The sequence below is a fragment of the Corapipo altera genome, unplaced genomic scaffold, assembly GCF_003945725.1.
Source record: "Corapipo altera isolate COAL_440 unplaced genomic scaffold, ASM394572v1 98, whole genome shotgun sequence".
NCBI classification, from domain to species: Eukaryota; Metazoa; Chordata; class Aves; order Passeriformes; family Pipridae; genus Corapipo; species Corapipo altera.
The window spans coordinates 1,887,572-1,910,176 of NW_020884914.1; the positions used below are offsets into that span (position 1 = coordinate 1,887,572).

At 40.4% G+C, this 22,605-nt stretch overlaps 1 protein-coding gene across 2 annotated transcripts in view; it reads left to right on the forward strand.

Moving 5' to 3' along the window:
• The window catches only part of SHISA9 (shisa family member 9), a 174,510-nt gene that overhangs the window by 144,275 nt on the left and 7,630 nt on the right, over nucleotides 1-22,605 (forward strand). For both annotated transcript variants that reach the window (XM_027655087.1, XM_027655086.1), the window contains one exon: nucleotides 8,331-8,486. In XM_027655087.1, coding sequence (XP_027510888.1) covers nucleotides 8,331-8,486 — 156 coding nt within the window. The remainder of the gene's footprint in view (nucleotides 1-8,330; nucleotides 8,487-22,605) is intronic.

Genomic DNA, 22,605 nt, shown 5'->3' on the forward strand with positions numbered 1-22,605 from the left:
AATCCTCTGGTTGTGAAGCCACAATGGGTTGCTGTGGAGAAGATTACAATGTCACAAATCCTATCAGAGGATTGTAAGTCTGTCAGGTTGTGAGTAATTATGACGGAAAAGCAAACCTCGAGAGGACACAAAAATAACCTTCATAGAAGGAGATCCGGTGTCACGTAATAAAAGTCTACATGGAAAACCAACCTCAGACTGGAGCTCTTTTGCAAAGCAGGAGCCCAGAAAATATTACAAGAATGTGAGTGTGATGGCACAGCATGGAGCCCAAAGGAAATGAAAAGCAGGAGAGGCTTCCAGCCAGTTTAGTCACAAGGCCAGTGATATTCCACTCCCACCCTCCTCGGATGGCAGTAAAACAGCCAAGTGATTTCACAGAACTCTGCTCCTACACACTTGGAGTCTAACCAGAAACAAGGAGCCCAAACCTGAGACATGATGAAGGCCCCATCTCCCAAATCACTGTGACCTCAGAGAATTCAGCACCTCAGCATCAGAGATTTCATCTAGAAGACAGTGGGAAGCTTCAGTCTTGAATTTAACTGATACAAAAAATTGCCTCTTTCCCCATTTGTAACTTGTCACACAGAGTTCAGAAGAGCTAACAGCCATAAGATTCTTATATGTATATATATATATATGCATAAAATTCCAATAGATTTAAACATAAAGTGGTAGCAGCACATTCAATAAGAAAAAGGCACATATACAGGAACACTGTGTGTTCTCCCCTGGCTCGACTCAGATGGTAGTGGAGCCTCACATCTCTTTGGCCACTTTACTACTAATTTTCCTTCTTTTATGTTTCATTTCAATCATTATTCAAAGAAATACAATCTCTGACTTTCACATAGGTAAGTGCCTGAAGAATGTGGATGGAAAATTAAAGGGGTGGAAGGGGGAGGATTTGTATTGCAAAATTAGTGCTGTCCTCATCTTCACTTCACAGATAAAAGTGTTCCAAATGAAGAGACCATATGGTTTAGAGAGTGTGTAGATAGCGTTGCCTTCATCTGAAGCAGCAGAGAATTCCACTGCACTGGAAGGAGACTTGGGAGTTTTGCCATTTAAAATCAGGCATGGGGCATTGCTCGAGCAACAGCAGCACTGTGACTACACAGCTCACTGACATGTCCCTGCAGCTTAACCTCTCCTACCAGAGGAAAAGCAGTTCCTCCTAAGACATGCACTGAGGGCAGGGACCGCGCATTTTGTTACCTGGCTCCTTGGCCTTCTGTCCCATGTCCAGTGTTGATGAACAACATTGTCTCTGCGCATCAGCTCATGAATCTCCCTCCCATAATGCTTTCTTATGAAGACTGCATCCACACCAACCTTGTTCACTGGTGCCTCAAATTAGATCAGCAAGGTGGTTAGTTACTATGCTGTCCTATCTCTTGCCAATCTTCAACTTGAAGCAACAGGAATTGTGGTGCCATTCAGCACTATGAACCTCCTGATCCATAACCACTCCCAGCAGGGGACATGTTCCCTCTCCTGTGCTCCCTGGTGTCAGCACAGCCCCCAACACCACTGTGCCATTGGAGTTTAGTACCTCTGGAATCTCAGAGTGGGACTGAAGGTGTTCCTGCATCCAGCATTTTTCTATACTGGGGGAAAGCTTGTCCTCAGAAATCCAGTGAGGTTATCTGTATGTGAAAGACCACACGACCTTTACCGTGGGAGACAGCAAGAGAGCAAGAGGTTAATTGTGTGGGAAGTGAAGAGAAAACATGCAGCCTTAGACATCAGTGCAGTGGCACCACGGAGAATCCCGGCACGAAGCATGGGACTAACTCCTACAATTGCTTGATAGGACAGGGGAAGGCATAAGACAGTATGTTTGATGACAAGCATTTACACTGTAGACTGTCACTTCCATTAAACAGAAACATTTTTTTTTGCTGGATGAAATGCCATCCCACTCATCTCAGATCTTTTTTGTGATTGTGATTAGATGGGTAGGTTGTCTGTGTTACAAGAATGTTTTTGTGATATGGTGTAGAGATAGAACAGAGAACTGACTAGCATAAATTACCATGAAAAATATGTATTGTCTCAGAGCTATCACATTAAGGGGCAATACAACTACTCACATGACTTGCGGATCACCGAGGAGAAAACAAAAAAGTCTGCAGATCACAAGGGACAAAGACTTATAGGGATGACTTACAACAGCATTATATCCAGAATAACACAGCTCCATGTGTTGCTGAGGGTAGAACCCAGAAGCTGCATTGCAAGGTTACAAGTGTTGAGAAATGGCAGCAGTAACGGATCAAAGACTATTGGATGAAGACAGACTGAAAGGAGTGAAATTATTACTTCAGAATAGAGACAAATATTTGAAAAGTGGTAAAAAAATCATATGAAATAATGAATGGTACAGAAGTTGGATTGAGAGCATCTGTTCTTGCAAAAATACAAAATCAGTTAAATTGCAGGGCGGAGAAATTAAGACTAGACAAATACTTTACTGTTTAGGACTTGTACTAGACTGGAAAATATTGCTGCAGAATGCCATTCATTTAACCAGAGCTGAAATACCATTTTTTGACAATGTGGAGAACAAGGCCATGAATATTTTTAACAGCAAACACAAACAGAAGGGTTCAAGTTTATAAGTTTTGGGGCATAGTTTGCTTTGCTCTTTCTGGGCATAATCCCTAGAGTAAGGCATAAGCACAGAAGTTTCAGAGACTATTTTGCATTATCTAACAGGTGGGCAGCCTGATTTTGATGTACCATCTTTTGCAGAACATACACTTGCATGTACGGGTGTGAATAAGGACATCCTTTAAAAACACAACATTTAATGCAAATCTGAAGGAAAGGGTAAAGAATATAAATAAAGACAATGACAACGGCATTACAACACCTACAATCACACAGAACGCTCAAGTCATATTGGTGTAAAAAACTGCACAAACACAAAACCTCAGTTGCTTTGGGACAACCTACAGAGAGGCAAGAGCAAGTATACAGGCCAAGGATTTGAGTTTCAGCTCCACAGGAGGCTCAGTCTCATGAATGGAAAATAGTTCTGTGAAAGGAATTAGTTTACAGGTATGTTGAGTTGCTAAAATCCCACAGGCTTCATCATATCTGGGGTTTTTCAGAACTAGCACCAGCAGTTTCTGTTGGTGAGGCTTGCAGGAACAGGAGTATGGATTTGCAATGCTGGATGAGCTGGTCTTATAATTAAGTGTAATACTCTCAAGATCAAAGAGGCAAATATGCTTGTTGGTGGCAGTGCAGTTATGGATGGGAGGGGAGCAATTTTATACTGATATTCCCTAATCACTCAGATCTGTCCTGTTTTCATAGTTGGTATTTTCAACTTTAGCTAGTTCAGGGCATATTTTTTCTCTTGAGTATCTGAAAATGCTCAGCTAATATTATATTTTGCTCTGAATTTCTCCCCCCCCCCTTGACTTCACAGACTTCTTTTGTCTGTCTTGTTCTCATTTCTTTTGTACATGTGTCTGCAGGTAGCTTTTATAGCAAAATCTCAGTCTGCTTTCCTGCCCTTCCCTCATCCTCTCCTGTTTTGTTACTGCATTGCCTGTCTGTTTGCTCTTTTCCTCATGCCTGGAACCGCTCGTTTACTAATAGATTCCGTTCTGTGCCTGTGGAGTTTGTTCATTTTCCCTGTCTTCAGGCACTGAATCGCTGACTTCATTGTACAGAAAGGAATGAATCCCCAGGCCAACCTAAGAACAGGTTTTGCTCTCCCATGGCTGCAGAGGAGGAGGATGGTGGCTGAGCTTAAGGGATGCCCACGGCAGGCTCTTGGCTCTCAAGCAGTGAACAAGTTTATTATTGCCAGCAGCCCTCTCACATCCCTTCCTCTAATCCCCAGTCTCTCCCATAGCCCTGGCAGCTTCTTGACAAGGCTGATCAAACTAGGTGAACACGTAACATATTCTACAGACAGCGCAGAAATCCAAAGTCAGTTTTGAGGCCTTTGCCTTGTCTTACCACTGTGACACATGTGACTATGGTTGGTGTCAGGTGTTTCACACTGGGTTCTTATTTGTATTCAACAATTGCTTACATGCCCACTCCTTGGTTACTGAATGAAGTGCATAAATCAGATGTAACCCCATCTTAATTGAATGGAGTACAGAATAATTAAAGCAGCCAATGACACCATTGCCACCATGATGCACACTAAAGCAACCCTGAAATTCATCGGGGGGGATGGAAACACTCTGAAAAAAGTATTTTCACTTGGAAAATGCAGTAAGCAATTAGCTATAACATCTGGATACAAGTTTAAATTGCACAGGCTGAGATATAGGCCAAGGTAATAAACAGATAACATAATGATCAATCTTCATCATCGACTGGGCTGTGACCAGCAGCCAATATCTGAGCCATTTCCAAGGGCTCACTGTTGGTGGCCAGGATGCAAACCCCACTTTCTCTAGCTATAAACTGGTTTTGGTGCAGCTTCCTTCCAGTTCTTATTTTCTTTTCCATGTGTCTCCTACCAGCTTTCCTATACCTACACATCTTAAGGGAATTACAGTCAAAAGCACTCTTATGAAGAAGCATATGAAGAACTTGTTTATTTTCCTTTTTTCCCCACGTGTCTCATTTTCCACCCAGCAGACCTCTAGCCTGTGTGTGCTGAGCTCAGCACGCTTTTTCAAACTCTGTCTTTAGGGCCACTAGTAGGAGGACAGAGAGAAAACCACTGACACATTGTCCACAATGACTCCTCAAAGCCTTGGAAGGTTAGGAAGCAGGCTGGCACCGTATTCCCTCACTTCAGCAGAAAATAAGAAAGGCTGGGAATATTGCAGGTTTTTTACAATATCACCATTGCTAATCAGGTCTGATTATTCATGCTAGAAGCTGCGGCACAAACAGTTTTTTGACTCTTTGTAATGTTCATATTCTCTGTCTTTTAAAAATAAATACACAAATTGGCAGTGGCAGAGTGCAGCTGGTTCTGTGGAATCCTGTGATGGACAATACCAGTGTCATGTTGCCAAAAATAACGTTTGAGCACAGCCATGGCTTTTGGGTTAAAGTTGTCCCCATTCAGATATTTGCAAATACTAACCACAGAATATCTGGTTTGTTAGTATAAGCATTTAACCTGGCACTAGAGGTCATTGATAAAGCTGGTAGGGATTTTTCTGGTTAAACTTTCTTCCAATTGAAACCAATCCCTTGTATCAAAAAATATTTTGAAGAATTGAATTGATTATTATTTGTTCCCCCATATGTAACACTTGCAGGAAAAAAGGATTTCAAATTTCACATTAACATCTTCAGTTAGACTAAAATTTAGCTTGATTCAGATTTAGACAGATGTATATATCAAGCTGAGATTTTTCTTGCAGGCCCTAGGAGTCCATTCCAATGGGAGCCTTTTTATAAACAGGAATCAATCTTCAATATGGTTAAACCCACTTTGCCAGAGTTTGGCCTTTTGCTTAATTTACTTTGTGTAAATGGCCAATTGAATGAGTAATTTGAAGTGTGTCTTCCATGTGATGACTTGTCCTTGTGTAAGCATCGGGGTGTGAGCGAGGGGCACTGACAGAATGACTGTCTTTAATTCACTTGAAATTCATGATTCAGAAGATTTCTGGGATCTTAACAAGGCAAAAGAGAAGTCAAAGATGATCTAGAAATTGCATTTCTTTATAAACACTCCAAGAAGCAAAGCCCAGCATCATTAGGGACACTGGAACTCAGTAACAACATTCTGCCACTGAACACTGGATGAAGCCCAGGTTCACCCAAATCCTCTTCCCCAGGACATTTCTGGGGGAACTTTCTACACTAAGTTTAAAGTGCTGACTGAGTAAAACTGAGAGGTCTAAGACAGAAACACATAAGCAGTCCTGGTCAACTACACCTTATTTACATTGTTTTTACAAGTCTCTACAGCTGAAGTCACTTCAGTAGTAAGTGCAGAAATACTGGTGCCCACGATACTTTCACCACAGTGAAATCATGATACTTTGACAGATTCAGTAATAAGAATTGCCACAAGGAAACTTCATAATAGTAACATCTATGAAGTGCTCCTATGAAGAACTATGATTTAGCTCTACTCAGAAAAAAAGTAGTGAATGTTAAAAGTTTGACACTTAATGGTAAAAGTTTGACACTTTCCTTACAGGTAAAGGTCCCGCTCGTGCTGGTACAGTTGTCCTGGCAGTCCTGCTCAAAAGTGTACTCACAGATGCAATCAGAAAGCAGAGATATTTGGAAGATATGGATGGTTTGGAGAGAATAGCCAGCTATTTATTGGTTCAAACCGTTAGAGTAAGAGGCTTTCCTCAGCTGTGCTCTGGAGAGGGAATGGGAATGGTACAGGATTCCATGAATTCCTGCTCTAAGAGAAGAGTAACTCCACTTAGTTGTATCAGACATGCCAGTATTAGAGCTGAAAAGAAACTCCCGAGAGTTTTTATTTATTACAAAATAGCAATTCCTTAAAATAACATGTTTGTGTGAAAGGGTTGACTTAGCAAACTTACACTTGAAAGGTAAAACTATCAAAAAAGATTCAAATAGTGTTCCAATACTTTGGGGGGAATTCTGAACAGAAAAGTTTCTTGTTTTCAATCCAAAATAATATTTTTCTTTTAAAATGTGTCTCAACTTATCTTTTATATATATAAAATTTTGAAATCATGACAAAACATTTCTCCTGATCTGACACAATATTTGTAAGAAAAAGAGTCCCACTTCAGATTTCATTTCTTTGGTAAAAGAAAAAAAATACCCACTCACTGTAAAACTCTTTTTGTATGGGAAAATAATTCCTCATTCAGCTCTATTATCCACAACCCATTTGTTCCCTATTAGCAACCAGTACCAGCAAGAAGAATCATCCTTTTAGTAGGTGATGGCACTTGTAACACTTCTCCAGCTACCTCAGAGTGCCCTCACAACCTGGGTGCAACATGTCTGTGGTTACAGAGCTGTGCAGAGGCAGGGCAGGCCTGGGGTGAACAGCAGAGGCTGCACCAGGCAGCAGTGATGGGGAAGGAACTTAAAAAACACCTTTGCTTTCTTTTCTCTCCCAGCAGCAAAACTGTTAACTGACTTCAGAGCCCCTGCTTCTCAGTGAGCTGGGCAAAGACAGGTGGCTCAATTCCCTTAAAGTCCTGGTAAACTGCAGGGATATTTGGCTCCTGCCAGATCCTTGTGGGCACTTGGAGGATGGTCCAGTCCATCCATCTCAATAAAGCACCTTTCCTGTAACGGACCAGCTTTCTCTCTACATGATCTGTACCCAGTGCTTGGTGCTGAGGGAGTTACTGTCACCAATCCAGCACCATGGCTTCATTGCAGGAGAAAAATATGTTTGTCTGTGATTGCAGAAGCTGTGACAAGGTTCTAGGATTGCCAATCAGCTCCAAATATCTCAAAATCCACCGCCTGGAGGAAGACTCAGCAAAAAAGATATGCTGACCATGTTGAAATCTGTTGAAATTTAGGTTTGCAAGCGGAGTGCAGCACACAATTCTGACCAAGTGTTTTAGAGGCTGGAGTTGAACATTAAAAACAACAAATAAATTATGTTATATCTTAGAAAGAAAAGTATACAGGTTGTATTCTCTACTATAAAAGGAACAAATCAACTTCAGGATGGATATGGGGTGAGTGCTGGTATAAAGCTGTAATTAGCAGTAATTAGCTCCTGCTTTTCCGTATGTCTGCTACAAAAAACATTGCTTTAGTATGATATTGTGATACCCACTGGCAGGGAAAAGGAGAAAACATAAGGACAAAGTGTTTGCTTTGATGAAATCACCTAATGATAGTCACGAAGCAGAGAAGCCCATTCTGCACTGGGGGCATGTGTCCAGAACACAGCCCAGTGCTGTGCAGAGGAGCAGGCTGGTGCTGGGAGCAGTGTGAGTGCCCACGTGCAGCAGCCCTGTCTGAGCCAAGGGAAACGAGCCTGGCTGTTTAACTGCACACAGCCACACAACTGCCCTGCATTCAAGAGCACTTGGAACAAACTCCATGTTTTGGGTTGTATCCTAATGCTGCAGCAAACTCAGTGTTTGTGTTGGTGTTCAGTCGTTTTGAAAACCTATTTTCTAGTTCAAGGATCTTTTTATACAAAAGTTACCATGTTTTGCTGCCATCACTTGTCAGCCTTTAATCATGCCATTAACTGTATGAAGTACAGGTTTGCTGGACTCAAACTCCCACTTTGTAGCAAATGCTGTTTTGTTGCATCGAATCCCATGGCACACCCTGTCTAATCTGTACCCGAGAACGATGTCAAAACCTTAAGACTAATTTAATTTTTTCTTAACGCTTGTCGATTTTCTTTAATGCAGATCCACCACAGATGAATAATGTCATGCCGACATCTCCCCTCCTTCCTCAGATGGCACATCAACATTCATATCCCAGCCTGGGACAGATCACAAACCCTTATGAGCAACAGCCCCCAGGCAAAGAGCTTAACAAGTACGCCTCTCTAAAGGCAGTGGGTAAGTGAGCGACGCGATGCATGACTTCCTCAGATCACCGTGCTGCATTTGCTGCTGGCAGCTGACATGCTGCTTCAAAGCTAAAAACAAAGTCTTGCTCATCTGGACTGCTTCATGAGACAGTTTCATATAGAATATCCCATAGTAGAGTTTAATACAGACTGTCATGTTAGTTGGGACTGTAATGAAGATTAACAGGGGCACCAGAGTGGTGACCCCGTGCAGGGGTGTTTATATATGCACACAAAACCACAGCACTCCCACTGCAAACCAGTTCTCAGCAAGTTTCATCTATGTTGCATGCACAGTGTTCAGCATCAGTTCTTTATGCCCTGGATCTGCAAGGATAGGGAGTTGGGCTTGATGATCATCATGGGTCCCTTCCAAACTGAGATATTCTCTAATATGCCTGTGTATGCATTGTGGTGTGTATTTTCCATAGCTATCTGCACTAATGAGAGAGAAAACCAGCAGATATGCTTCAATTTTAAGCATATAATTTAGATACCTGCTAAAAACTTCCAAAGAGAGAAGGCACTTGTACACTTCCAAATTAAGAGTTTTCACATTTCCTGTAGGATGTGCATTAGCAGGTCCCTGGAGGAATATTCTGAGGTCTTATGATTTCAAACAATTAGTGCATGATAAAGCTCCTACTAAAGATCCCAGTGGTGCCTATTTTCTGTGACTGGTTAATATTATTTTAAGCTAATGGGAGAACACCCTCAAAGAAACAGTTTTGGGGAGGGAAAAGACAATAGTGGGTTAAAAAGTCGTTCCCTTATAGGATGTGTAAATTGATAATAGTTTTCAGGGGCTGTAAATACCTTTTGCATACCCTGTGAAGGCAGAAAGCCTTTATCACCTCATATTTCAGGCCCCTTCCAGACAATAATACTGTCTGTACATTAAAAACTGGGGGGATCTATTCATAGCTTCACACTAACCCTTGCTTAGCTCACACATATGGATGTTAACATCGTTTTCCAATACATTTAGAGCAATGTCACACTGCCTATTTTCAGACAGAGATATTTATCTCAGAAAAACAGCAGAACAGCTGAGAACATTCTGATTTAAGAATCTAGTATTCATCACACCAGAAAAACTTTTCAGCACAAACTGACTTTGTGTTATCTGTATTTCAGGGTAGCAGAACTCTAATGAAATGTACATCAAAGTCCCATCTCAAATAGTTTAGTTTTGCTTTAGAGCTTCTCAGTTGTGTTCCTTACAAGTGGCATTTTAAGATCTATTTATAAAAACAAGGGTTAATAGCTTTCTGCTGAATTTTGAATACTGAGTAGCTTTACAATCCCCTCTTCAAAAGGTGGTTCTGTGTAATGATGTGGTGATTATCACAGATTTATGCGCTGATATCAGGCTGCTTTTTCAGATGTCAATTTAGGTCAAGCCAATCATCAAAGCTAAAAGGTACTTAAGCATAATAAAATGAGAGATGAAACACTGTAAGAAACTTCTGTCATCTGCCCAAGAGCCACTGAATGTACCTTTTAAAAAAATTACTAAATTAGAACCTAGATATTTCCTGTGTCTGAGTACAGGTTTTTAAAACAGCTAGATTAAAACCACACAGTTAAATGAACCCTGAAAGATTGTGCACTTCAGCTTCAGAAGTTGTATAATGCCTCTCAGAATCTTAGACTGAATTAAACATAACTTTCAGGGACATTTTCTTCCAAGAGGATTGTACCATCTTCCCGTGCTTTCCCCCTATCCTTCCTATCCCCTCTCTCTTTTTTCCCCCATAGATCTGCCAGTCTCAGATCCCATTAGCCAAGTTTTAGATGCAGGTGAGTTCTCACAAGTACAAAAGTGCTACATCCAAACTTTTCGGCAGAAAACAATAGAGATTTGATTTTGAAACTGTTATACATTTGCACTTTCTGTCTGGACATATGGAACAAGAATTAAACACAGTTTTCAACCATTTTCAGACTCTCAAGTCCACACTTCCTCCCAAGAGCAGCTCTTGAGTACATCCCAAGATCACAAAGGGGTTTTTCCACGATGCCAGCCAAGCCTGGGTCTGTGACCCCACTGACATCAAGCAATGCAGACTGCACATGGCAGAGTTCAGACTGGCTTTATGAGAGCTCTGAGAGGAAATAGGACCTGGCCTACATCAAGCCCACCAATACAAATTGAACCTGACAACATCTTTTGAACAAACAGACACCGACCGAGTTCACCCTGGCTGGGTATTCGTGTCACAGGGTGAAGGCACTTTTTGCCTGCTCACATTCAGAGTCATATTCATGGATCCCCAGAGCAGCTCAGTGAGTGTGTGTAGTCCTGTTCCCTTTGCATTCACTGACAGTGGCTTGAGGGTGTATTCATCTGCCACAACAGAAATTTAATAAGGGATTTGTTCTCTATTTCCCCATGGGTTTGAGGCAAACCATGTTCATTTAAGTGCCCCTTACTCTGCACGAGCCCATTGTTTGGGTGTAGTCCACTGTGCTTAACCCTTTTCTTTAATGGGGGACTGGAGGTGGAGGAAGAGGCATTGCTGCTGCTTTGTAGCAACTGTAGCTGTGGTACATTAACATCACTCATCAGAATGTGGCCATAAGTGGTAAGAAGTTTAGATAACTGAAAAAGTGAAGCTTTACCAGAGGCAGTTTTAAATTAATTTCTACACAGCTGCTTTCCTCTGAACTACAGATGTCCTAAAAATTTGGCTAATTTTAGAAGTGAGCTACTCATTCCTCAGTGACTGACTGCTGTGAAAATTCACTTCACGGAAAAGTAGCGAGTCACAGTAATCTCTGTTTTGATCATGTTCAGGACCTCCATCAAATTCAGTGAGGATTCAAGTGCTTGTGGAAACAAGAGACAACAGTGCCCTTGCTCTTAATTTGCACGGTGTTACTGAATAAGAATGACCCATACTTTGGTGGTGAGGCCAAGCTGATCCCTGTTTTAAAGCTACACCCTGGCCTCCAAAGGATACAACTTAGCAGAGTGCACCTGGAATTTGGACTGTTCATGCATGTCTGCAGTGCAACAGGTGCAGTGCAGAGTGTCTGATTCAGCACAACAGGGGAGAAAAGAGTAGAAAAGGCCAATGTGGATGTATTTTATTTAAAAATACAAATATTTTTCCGTGAATGAGTTCAAACTGCACAGCCAAACCCTTATACACTCAATGGAAGAGGATGTTTTCCTCATTTCTTGTTAGGAGTTTCTTTATTTGTTGTAGCCTCCAGAACTCCTTAAGTACTGGCCATGGCTGCTGAACCAAATTCACCTTTTCCCCTCGCTGTCTGCTGGCATTTACATCTCCAAATGATGTGAGGACATCCTGTGCCTATTTTATATTCTCAGATGAGTTCTTGGAGCATAACAAGGTAACAGTGAGCAGAGATCTGCTTGCTGGTTTCCTCACTACACTAGAATTTTGCTCTCCTTCTGCCTTGGCACATAAACCACGGAGCAGTAATGAGCAGAAGGCAGAGGATCACTTGGAAATGAGGAGAGCAACACACATTTCCTGAATGAATAGATAAGAAGTCTATCTCTCAGTATCTCTGACTATCTAACTGACTGACCTGACTTATTGATAGGTGCACTCTCTTCATCCATTATTTTTCCATTTTTGAGCCACTGAATCTCTTGTCAACAGTGCCAAATTTTTCCTACCAAAGAATTTGAGAGACTATCTGAGTGAAAAGGGTTAACAAGCTCCCAGAGCAGTCCCAGAAAAATGGTCACTGAATGTTGTGTGGCCATAAACACCCAGCATTCAGATATTTTGATTTTTTGGTCACCTGAGACAATGTGATCCTCATTTCCTCCAGTGCTTTTGCATTATTTGATTATTTATGTGAAAAGTGCAGAAAGAGGTTTTTCTGCATAAATTATTCTTGCTTCCAGTTCATCAACCATGTTTTTACTCCATGCTTAGATGGTTATTGCTCATTTAAGCAACACTGACATGCCTAAAGCTACAAGTGGATGGAGATCTTGTAGCTGAGCACCTTCATGAAATTCAAGTCCCAGGACATACAAAGGTAGCTCATCACAAATTTTTATGCACATCATTTGGACATTCATTTGGAAAGCATGAGCAATCCAACTCCAAATTCCACTCTGCTAAACTGTAAGAGTTTTAGCCCATCCTGTTGCTTAATAAGAGTTTCCTCAAGTTCAAACTGGCCTCATTATCCTGAGGTATTAGTTCTATTTATTCAGTCTCACCATTCTGCGAGCCTAGCTCAGTAACAGTTAATTTTCTTTCCTTAATTTTCAATTCCAGGGAGTGCAAAGGTACAAACTTTCTTTAGAATTTCTTGCAGAAATTGAAAAATATCCCAAACCAAACTTCTAAATCCCTGGGAAAATGGTCACTCAGCTACTGGAGAGGTGCACAGGCATGCAAGTAAAAGCTGTGAATACAAGTATTTATACAGTTTGATGTGATTTTATATTTCTTTCATAAACTTTCTTCTTCCCTTCTCACGCGCACACACAAACCTTTGAGGAATTGACTGGACATGACTATGCCAAAAAAAACCAACAACAAAACAATAGATAGAATTCCTCCCTGAAACACAGACCTAGAAAGCCTTCCCTGATGCTGGGATTTGTCAGTCTCCTGTGGGATTAAATCAGATCTAATTGATTGGATATAGGCTAGAAGGAGAATATAATTGGCAGCAGACCCACCGTCACATCTCTGAGTCTACAGCTCCCAGCGTTTCTTGGAGCTGCACAGTTCTTTGATCCCAAAGGAAACATTAGACAGTGCTCCAGCTCTGCTTGTAGTTGCAAAACTGCAAAGTGAGATTCTGCAAATATGACACTCAAAGAATAAATATCTCCTGGTTAGGTCCCTGCAGAAAATCGTGTGGCCACAAGTGTGCCAGTGCACGAGGCAGCTTCTTCCTCAAAAAGGGGGAGCACAGGAGAAAACTGCCCTGGTTGTGTGTCCTCTACACACATAGAAGGATCCTCACCACGAAGTTAGCTCTGGGCTGTTATCTTTGAAGCATCCTCCTGTCTGATGGGAAATTTGTTACTGCCTTTTCTTCAGATTCAGACCTTCTCTTTCCATGGAAACGACAGGAAGTCTATGCTGATACAAGATCTACCTTTTGAGAATAGAAGTGACTTCGCAACAATCTCCTAAGAATCTGATACCCATCTCATCACAAGATGAGATTCTCTACCATTCCCTGTACTTCACTGAGCTCTGGGCTGGAAAGAAACACTGTATTTGGAAAAATGGAAAGACACAACACACCTGCCCATGCATCCATGGGGGTTGATACAGTCCACTTTTAGAAAAAGTAGAACTACAGAATTATTGGATGCAATATGTTTGTATTATTTTACTTTATCAACCACACTGTTACACTGATAGGTAAATATTCATCTTTCTTTGGAAGGCTTAGAAAGGAATTGTGCTTTCATTTCAAAGAGTAAAGAAATTTTCCGTTACTACTTCCATGAGCAGTTACAACAAAGACAGATAAAAAGAAATTTGGGACATGGGAGTAGCTCCCTGGATTCAACACCACAAAAAACTGCCAGGGAAGTACAGCTTCATGCATCATTTGTAATATCCAGAGGGTGATTCAGTTAATGATTTCATACATCTGGAGGTATGTTCAGTGTCATGAATAATGCCAGACTAGGCGATCTGCCCAATTCCACACTGGAACTCCAGATCTGTCTCAAGGAAGTACGATATAAAAGCTTGGTGTCTTTTTATTAATATTATTTACTTAGCCCAGCGTGGCTGGAGAATTTGAAGCTTTTGAGTGTTCATTTGTTAAGGGAATCTTTCGTATTTTAATCCTTGCTTCTCCTTCAGGCACAGGAGCAAAGCCAAGCAGCACTCACTGCACCAATCCCCCTGCTAGATGAAGTGCAGCATCACTTATTTCATCCATGCCTTCTGCTGAGACCACCAAACTTCAAATCCTGCCCAGAGCATTCAGATGGAATTTCAAGACCTTTTCTTGCTTCCACCAAATAATTTAATTGTTACCTCTGTCATTTGCCCAATTGGCTTTAATACCCACAGGCACTTTGTCAGAGGCAAATAAAAAATGCTTGGGGAGACCTGATCAAAATATTTTCCTATTTTATCATCCAGCACACTCATTTCTTCTTCCAGTGAGGTGCCCATATTTTAATTATAAATATGTTGTTTGTGCAAAGCCTCAGCATCTTGAGCAAAATCATCTGCTTTGCTGACAATCTTTTTCAGCCTTTTAAAAAACAACATTTTACTGTAAAAACAGGGAGATATTCTTTCCAAGGCTGGGGAATTGTGCTGTAAGGAGTCAGACATCCCAGCAGCCATTGCCCAGGCCATCCTCTAGCAAACAGATGGACCTGTGAAAAAGGAACTTTAGGGATATGTTGCTCTTGGCAGAAGCTACCTCTAAGCTGCTGGAAGAAAACTGCAAATAGCCCTTCTTTTACAAAAAGCAGTTTTAACACCAAAATAAGATGCCCTTGAACATTACCATCCATATTGTCTCATTTCTTAGACTTGAACAACACAATGAACTTGTAAAAAAAAAGAAATCTGATCTTTAGATCCATTTAGTTTATGTTTATCTCAGAATTTTTACTTTTGTTGGACTGACATCTAGTGAATTTGGTTTTGTCTGAATTTGGTCTACTACCTGGTTTTATGGTGGTTGAAGAATATTCATAACAATGTATTAAAATAACCTATTTTTCATGCCCAAACTGCAAATTTAAATCTGTGCATTCTAATTCTTTTTCTGGAAATTAATATTCTTTCCACCCCACTCCCGACAGTGGTTTCCCTGCAACAGAGAAACAGTCATTTTTTCTTGTTATCAGCATGAATTTTAAAATAGAGAAAATTAAACCATAACCAAAATTCATAACCACTAATTCATAAAAGCTCAGCTTATAAACACTACTCCACAATCCACCAGCGAGAGAACTCACACCCTCCCACTAAAAATTAAGTTGGTTCTCTGAAAGCCAGTTGATTTTTAAAAATCCTTATTATGTGATAGTAAACCAAAATGAAACAAAAAGTTATTTTCTCCTTTCTAAATGACACAATGGATGGATCTAAAATAACAGTACCATGAGCCCAGCTGATCACTAGGGAATGAAGGCTTGCAGGGTTTTTACTTTCTTTTGCTTGTCCCTTGCCTTTGGAGACTGGAGCCTCCTGAGGTCACCAGCTCACAGTAACCAGGCTTGTTTCCATCTGTTGGGCTCAGCGACGGCATTGGAAGAAAACAACTAAATCCAAATCAAGCATGGATTATTCCAGCCTGTTTCTATGAAATGGTGATGAATTATGCATGAGGTATTTTTTACACATTAAGAGATGTAAAGACACGAGTGAGCGAAACTTTGTGCTTAGGTAATAAAAGTGAACCACTGGAAAAGAAGGCTCAGCTCGCGGGAAGACCAAGTCTAACAATGTTAAGCATTTTCATTTGCATCCCTTCTTAAACATCCTTCTCTGCAAGTGCTTGATTTTGCAATACAAATGTGCCTCTATATATAAACCTACTTCTCACTCTGCAATGCAAGTTTTGTATCAATTATTTAAGTGTAGAGGTTGATCATAAAGATATGAAAACAATGGTGAACACTTGCAGAAAAACAGCAACACCACGGGATCCCAACTAAAGTCTGGATTTACTCTCAACTGTGGCTTTTACAGTTCCCACCACGGAGCCTCCACATTGCACTGGCTGTTCTGAACATCCTCCACTCGTTTTTCCTTCCACACTATTAGCTTTGTAGGTGATTTATGGCAATACTTTTGCAGTAAGAGTTTCATACATGTGCTCAACATGTGATATTCTGCAAGAGGTCCTCAGAGGTGCCAAACAATCAAACCTTCCAACTTTACTGGTGACAGAACCCCCCCTCATAGATGTTTTTCAAAAAATTAACAGGAGTTTTGAGAATCTGTCTAGAGTTCCTCATTATTTTTAAATTCCTGCTGTGTTCCAAACTCAGCACATAGAAGTAAAGTTCTAAATGATTTAAAAGTGTCCACTTTGAATGATTTCTGTGGAAAAATAAGTCTTGTAAGTAAATCACAAGTTACTGTAAAGAAAAAGCTTTTATTTATTAAGTAGTCTTTTCAGAAGAAACTATTCTAATGTAAAAGCAGGTTACAATGATTGATTCAAGGTTTCTTCTTTTGAAAATCAAAAGGTAGAAAGGAAAAGCAGCTTTTTAAGGGGGTGCTTTGATTTAAGTTTTCCCAAGAATTGACCAAAGAATAACAGAAAGAACAATTCTGAAATCCCACTACTGCCAATATGTTTAATTTAGGAATTTTGGGGTTGAGAAGCAAACTCAGTGAGAAACAGGCTTAAATTCTTATACTTTTCCTACAGTTCTACAGCTTCATATTTGGCTTATTTTTGTATGAAAATATTATTTGTTCCAGTATGTCATAATCTGCCTCTATGAGGACAACAGAGCTTTAAACTATTTCAGTCAGATCTGTTGCATTGACAGTGTCTGGGACAGGAACATTCAGGTTTGCCTGGGTGATTTTCAGCAGGTATGATCACTTTGTTGCAAGAGTAAACAATTAATACACTCAGTTTGGATTACCACCAAATTCCAAAACTCAGAAGGTTTTATACTTTTCAGCTCTGCATATGGATATATGTCAACAGCAGAGTGAGATGTTCTCCAGGATTACTCACAAGAACTAGTAAAACAACTGATAGGAATGAATCCCTCATTAAGAATATAATATAAATAGCAGCAGTTATCTGTCTGCTACTCTGGTTCTGCAAAGGGGGTTCTAAAGACAGCAAACGTGTTTGAAAGAAACCACACAGACAAAAGTCCCAGAGACCATTGCTTTACTCCTCCACACTTACACTGTAATAACAAAGGGCTCGAGGCATGGAGGAAAGAAGAGCAATAACATGATTTGTAATGCACACAGTTCATTGCTGCCAGAGTCCTTTTCTAACAGCTTATTTGAAGAAGGATAGAGGGAAAAGAGAAGCTGAAAAAAAGTACATCTGATATGAAGTAGCCATAATACTGCAGCATCAAAGATATTCAGAAAAATATCAGTTGGTCTCATTCTAAAGACAATATGAAGTACAACAGGCAATTTTGGTAGGGGGAAAGTCTGTAAACCTTCCCAGGCTATGGAAGGTGCTCCTGTGAAAATCAGCAAGGGCCCTGTCCCAGTGGGGGAGGCAGAGCTGCAGCTCAGCACTGCTGGCTCTCATTTCCACAAGCGATGGTTGTGATTGCAATTCCTGGGAAAAAGGGCAGAGGTAGGAGCTGTACACTCTGATATGGCAAAGTCCTGTGTGTGTGCACTATTAAATATTCATTGAAATGAGCTTCAGTTCTGCCTGGGCTGGCTGTCACTCACAGGGGCTCTGGCTTTCAGCAGAGGCTACTCAGAGGGTTCTGTTCAGAGCAGGCGGTGCTGCTGCTTTGCTGTGAGTTTGCCCAACATGCATGAAAGCCACAGGAAACTCATTTCCTTCTGACACTGTAGGGTTGGGAATTGCCAGGGAACACCAGTTCTTTTCAGTTTGACATGTCTCTAGTTTGGGAACCTCTGGCAACTGTTCACAAGACTTTAATAATATAAATGTCATGGAGTCTAAAAGGAGGGAGACAGGAAGAGGAGAAAGAAGAAAAAAACAGCACTGAATGTGTGCAAGTACAGATATGGAATACAGCACTGAATATGTGCAAGTACAGCTATGGAATACAGCACTGAATATGTGCAAGTACAGACATGGAATTACAACTTTTTTTTTTTCTCCTGGTAAAAAGACTAGACAAGCATAACTTTGTAATAGAAACAACTCATGCCACGACTATTTTGGAAAAAAAAATCGACTTCAATCCAGAACAATTGCTAAAAATTTTTTAAAATTATAGAAGTTAAGAAATAGATCAAATAAAAATAAATTATGCAAAAAAATAGCTATTATATCACTGGGATTTTTTTTTAATTCAACCAGTACAGTTCAAAAATCCTTTAGACCTCTCTTCATATTCAGAAATAATAGTGTAAATCTAGTATGATGCCAGTTGAAAGACAGAAAAATGCAGGATTATTTCAGCACTGAAAGCACATCCTAATTACACATTCAGAGACCTGAATTGGGTCTTCTGAGTCCTCAAAGAGCTTCCTATGGCATCACAACTAGTATTTGTAGGTGATTTATAGCTGATTCAGACACACATTTAAGAGCTATAACCAACAGTATACTAAAAGAAACAAAACCATCTAATAAAAAGTATTGAGACTGAAAATGAAATTCAGCACACAGAAGAATGCCAACAGCAATGTGTGAAAAAAAATGAAATTAGGTCCATGCTAAGAACAGTTATTACAAATAAACGTGGTCAGGAATATAACAGCTTTCTCAGTCAGCGTTAAGTAAGATGGATTGGCACCTCAAGGAGAAACAAACCCGCATTTTTAGATGCTAAATCCCACTGCAGAGCACTGTGGAGTGTTTCTGTGAGGTGACCCACATAGCAGCCCGTGTGCAGCCTGCCAGGTCAGTCCACCTGCTCCGCTCCATCCCAGGAGCCAGGCTGGGCATGCGGCCGGAATGGCTCTGCCCGCACGGGCAGGGCCTCTCACTGCACATGGCTGCACACTCTGCCCCAAATGCAGAAGGAAGTCGTGCCCCTGGAGTGCTCAGGGAGCTCTGCCCTCAAACACACCGAGGGTGCCCCAAATGCAGAAGGAAGTCGTGCCCCTGGAGTGCTCAGGGAGCTCTGCCCTCAAACACACCGAGGGTGCTCCCCGGCCAAACAGGTTACAAACAGTTTCAGAGTCTTGTTGAGGTGTGAGAGCTCTGCTGCAAACCCTGCACACAACCAGATTTATCCCAACTGATGTGTTTGAGAAGCATTAAAAACAAGGCAGTGAAAAAGCAAGCAAGATTACCCCAGGAAGAAGTGGAAGAAGCCTTTTAAGCAAATCTCCTAAGTGTTAACCTCTTTGGTTTCGGACAGCACTGGTAGAAAGCAAACCAAACCCTCCTTTCCTATAATCAGTTTATGCTGCAGTCATGCTTTATTCACAACTTAAGCATGACAGCATGGCTCCTTGGATAGTTCCTGTTTCAAAAGGCAAGTTTTCTTACCATATATAAGGTTTCCAGTAAAACTCAAACTGATAAATGTGCTTAAATGAGATAAAATGAAATAAATATTCCACAGTAGAAATTTTTATACTTATTTGCCATCGTGGATGCCATGAAAGCCATTAGATAACAGGCCTTTAGGAAAAAAAAAATAATGAAAAAAAAAGATTTACAGTTACAGGACAGTCACTGAGTGCATTTGCAAAGAAAATCAGAGATTTAAATACATAATTCTCTTAGACTTCTTTTACAATTTCATTCCTTGGATCAAGAATAGAACTGGCAGTCTTATTTCCTTCTCGAGTTTATCACTCATTGCACGATACTGAACCAGTAGTTTACCACACTGATGCTTAAATTTAAAATGTTAAATCACTCCAGAATACAACAAAGTAGTGTGATCTTTGTCTATCCACATGCAACAGATTTCAGGTTTCCTGAAAATATTTACAATTCTAACGTTAATTAAACATGATGTAGCCACCATTTGTTTCCAGGTGACAGGACCTATGGATTTTGGTTGGTCAGAAAAACTTTGTTAAACTGGTTAGACTTCAGTACTCTGCACGCCACTGATCTCTGTATTAGGTAGAATGTGTGTGTGCCTGGAGTATTGTGATCAAAACCAAATCATAACATCACTGCAGCACTTTGCAAAACTGAATCATAAATATTGCAATTTAATACTATGTAAATCAATGCAGTCAATATACAAAGCCCAACTGGAAAAATCTGTTTTACACGTCCAAGGAGAAACCTAACTAAACTTACACAGTAAATAAACACTTGGAAAAAGAAAAAAACCCCTAGACTTTGCAGTGCTGTGCTTTTTGGCATGCTGTCAGACGAGGGTTCTGCTCACAGACATGTGGCTACTCTGGCTTTCCAGGGAATGATAACCCTGTATATGAGGAGCCACACAGGATGTCTGATGCCTGAGGAGTTAATCAAAATCTGTCTCAGTGTTCCCAGCCAAGCAGCAGATTTCACTGTAGTGGTTAAAGAGAACATTGCTGAGACTGGAGGCTTTACTTACCAAGTCTAATTACATTCCAATTCTAAACCATTCCTAATGCATCTCAGAACTCAGAAATATTCTGGTCTCTTCAGCCTTTCAGAAACCATCATGAAAATAATAGTTAGAAGAAATGAGATGTTTGGGCCTACATATTTATCTTTCTTCGTGTCTCATATCGTGAAAGAATTTTATTTCACTGGGAAAATAAATGTAGTCTTGTGTCTGGAGGTGGACAAGCTCTTTTCAAACAATGCCTGCAGAAGAAAAGGTTGATATGGAATGTCTTTTCGTGCTTGGTCTCTCTCCAGATCACTGTAAGAAATGAGTAAATAAACGAAAGTGCTAAAGGGGGCCAGGAGAGGAATAACACAGAGCCACAAAAAGTAGGTTCTACAAAATTTATGAAAGTAATTTATGGGAGGTTCTATGCATTATGTATTTTTCTTTACCTCTGTCAGTAACAGGGAACAAAAACCATAGAAAAAAATCCAAAGATATAAAATATTGTCTTCCTTTTCAGAATGTCTTAAATAAAGGCAAAATGGTATCAGAACTTCTGGGAGAAAAAAGTCAAATATTTAGGATAGAAATCAATGCATTGCAGGCCACAGCCTGAATTCTGAATTTTCAGAAATCAATACAAGAATGGAGAAGGAGGGCTGCAAAAATGATTTTAGAGGCCCTTTGCCCTTTCTTAGAATTTAGTATGGTTTAAAATTGCCCCAACTTGTACACACACAGTTACTACCCCAGTCCCTGTGAGATAAGAACAACTAGTGACCAACCATGAAGTGGCTCCACTCCTTCCCCTTGGCCACAGACAGATCTGTCACAGCATCCTGCCCACTGCTGGCATTACAATAACACAATCACGTGTGCCTGAATCATCCAGATGTGTTCTGTTTGCCAACAGACTTCATGTTATGCAAAGTAAATTCTTCTATGGTCCATGGTGGTTGGTGAACCCCCTAATTCAAATAACAGGTCATTGTTTTACTGTATGGAACACACTTTCCCATTTATCCATTGGATTCAATTCATACCTGGGCACAGTTAATATGAACTCTGTCCTTGTTATTTTTTCCCCTCAGCCAAGAATAAAGTTGTGCTAGTTTACAAATGATACTTCTTTGATTTTCAGATAAAACCCTGCAAGGACTCTCACATAGAGTTGGTTTATACCTTGGAAGCCTTTGAACATATTGTCTTAGATGCCAGCTTGGAAAGGCAAATGAATAAGCAATCACACATTCAGACAGGATAAACAGCACCACCAAAGGCAGCATCCTAATATTTCCCAGGGTAAACTTCTCGTGTTGTCTCTGAGTCAGGATTCATTACCCTTTTGTCTTTCCTTGAGTTTTCACTTTCATTACTTAGAGAAATGTAAGGTTCCCATAGCTTCAGGTAACTACACCCACGTCTCAGCAAACTCAGAGCTGTAGAAGTAAAACCTTGTTATAAACTGTTAAATATTACATGGGGACAGCCTCAGTGTTACACAGAAAACATCCACACACCAGCAGTTAGTGGGTTTTCGCTGTTATCTGGGGTGTCATTGTACCAGTTTCATTGCTATCCTGTCCCCCAGCACTTTCCATTGGCTTGCTTTCTGCATCTCTAGCCCTTAATTTGAAATACTGTCTCTTTCTGGCTGGAATAAAGCTCTGCATTTCACAAAGTACTTCTTAAAATACGTTCAGATAAAAAACAATTCTTGAAACATCTATTGAGAGATAGTGTTCCCTATGTATTTTTGTATCTTCTGACTGTGACTCTAAGCTCTCACTGAAGTTTGTGTTTGGGGTTTTGTTTTAGTTTTGGTTTTTTAATGTCTTTAGAGATTTTATAAGGAGCTCACTCCTTTGTGGATTCTCTTCTCTCACTTCAGAGACTTCTTCCCACTCCCAGGTGCCTACTTTCACAAAAGCTGTAGGACAGAATTGTCTTTGAGGAGACTATA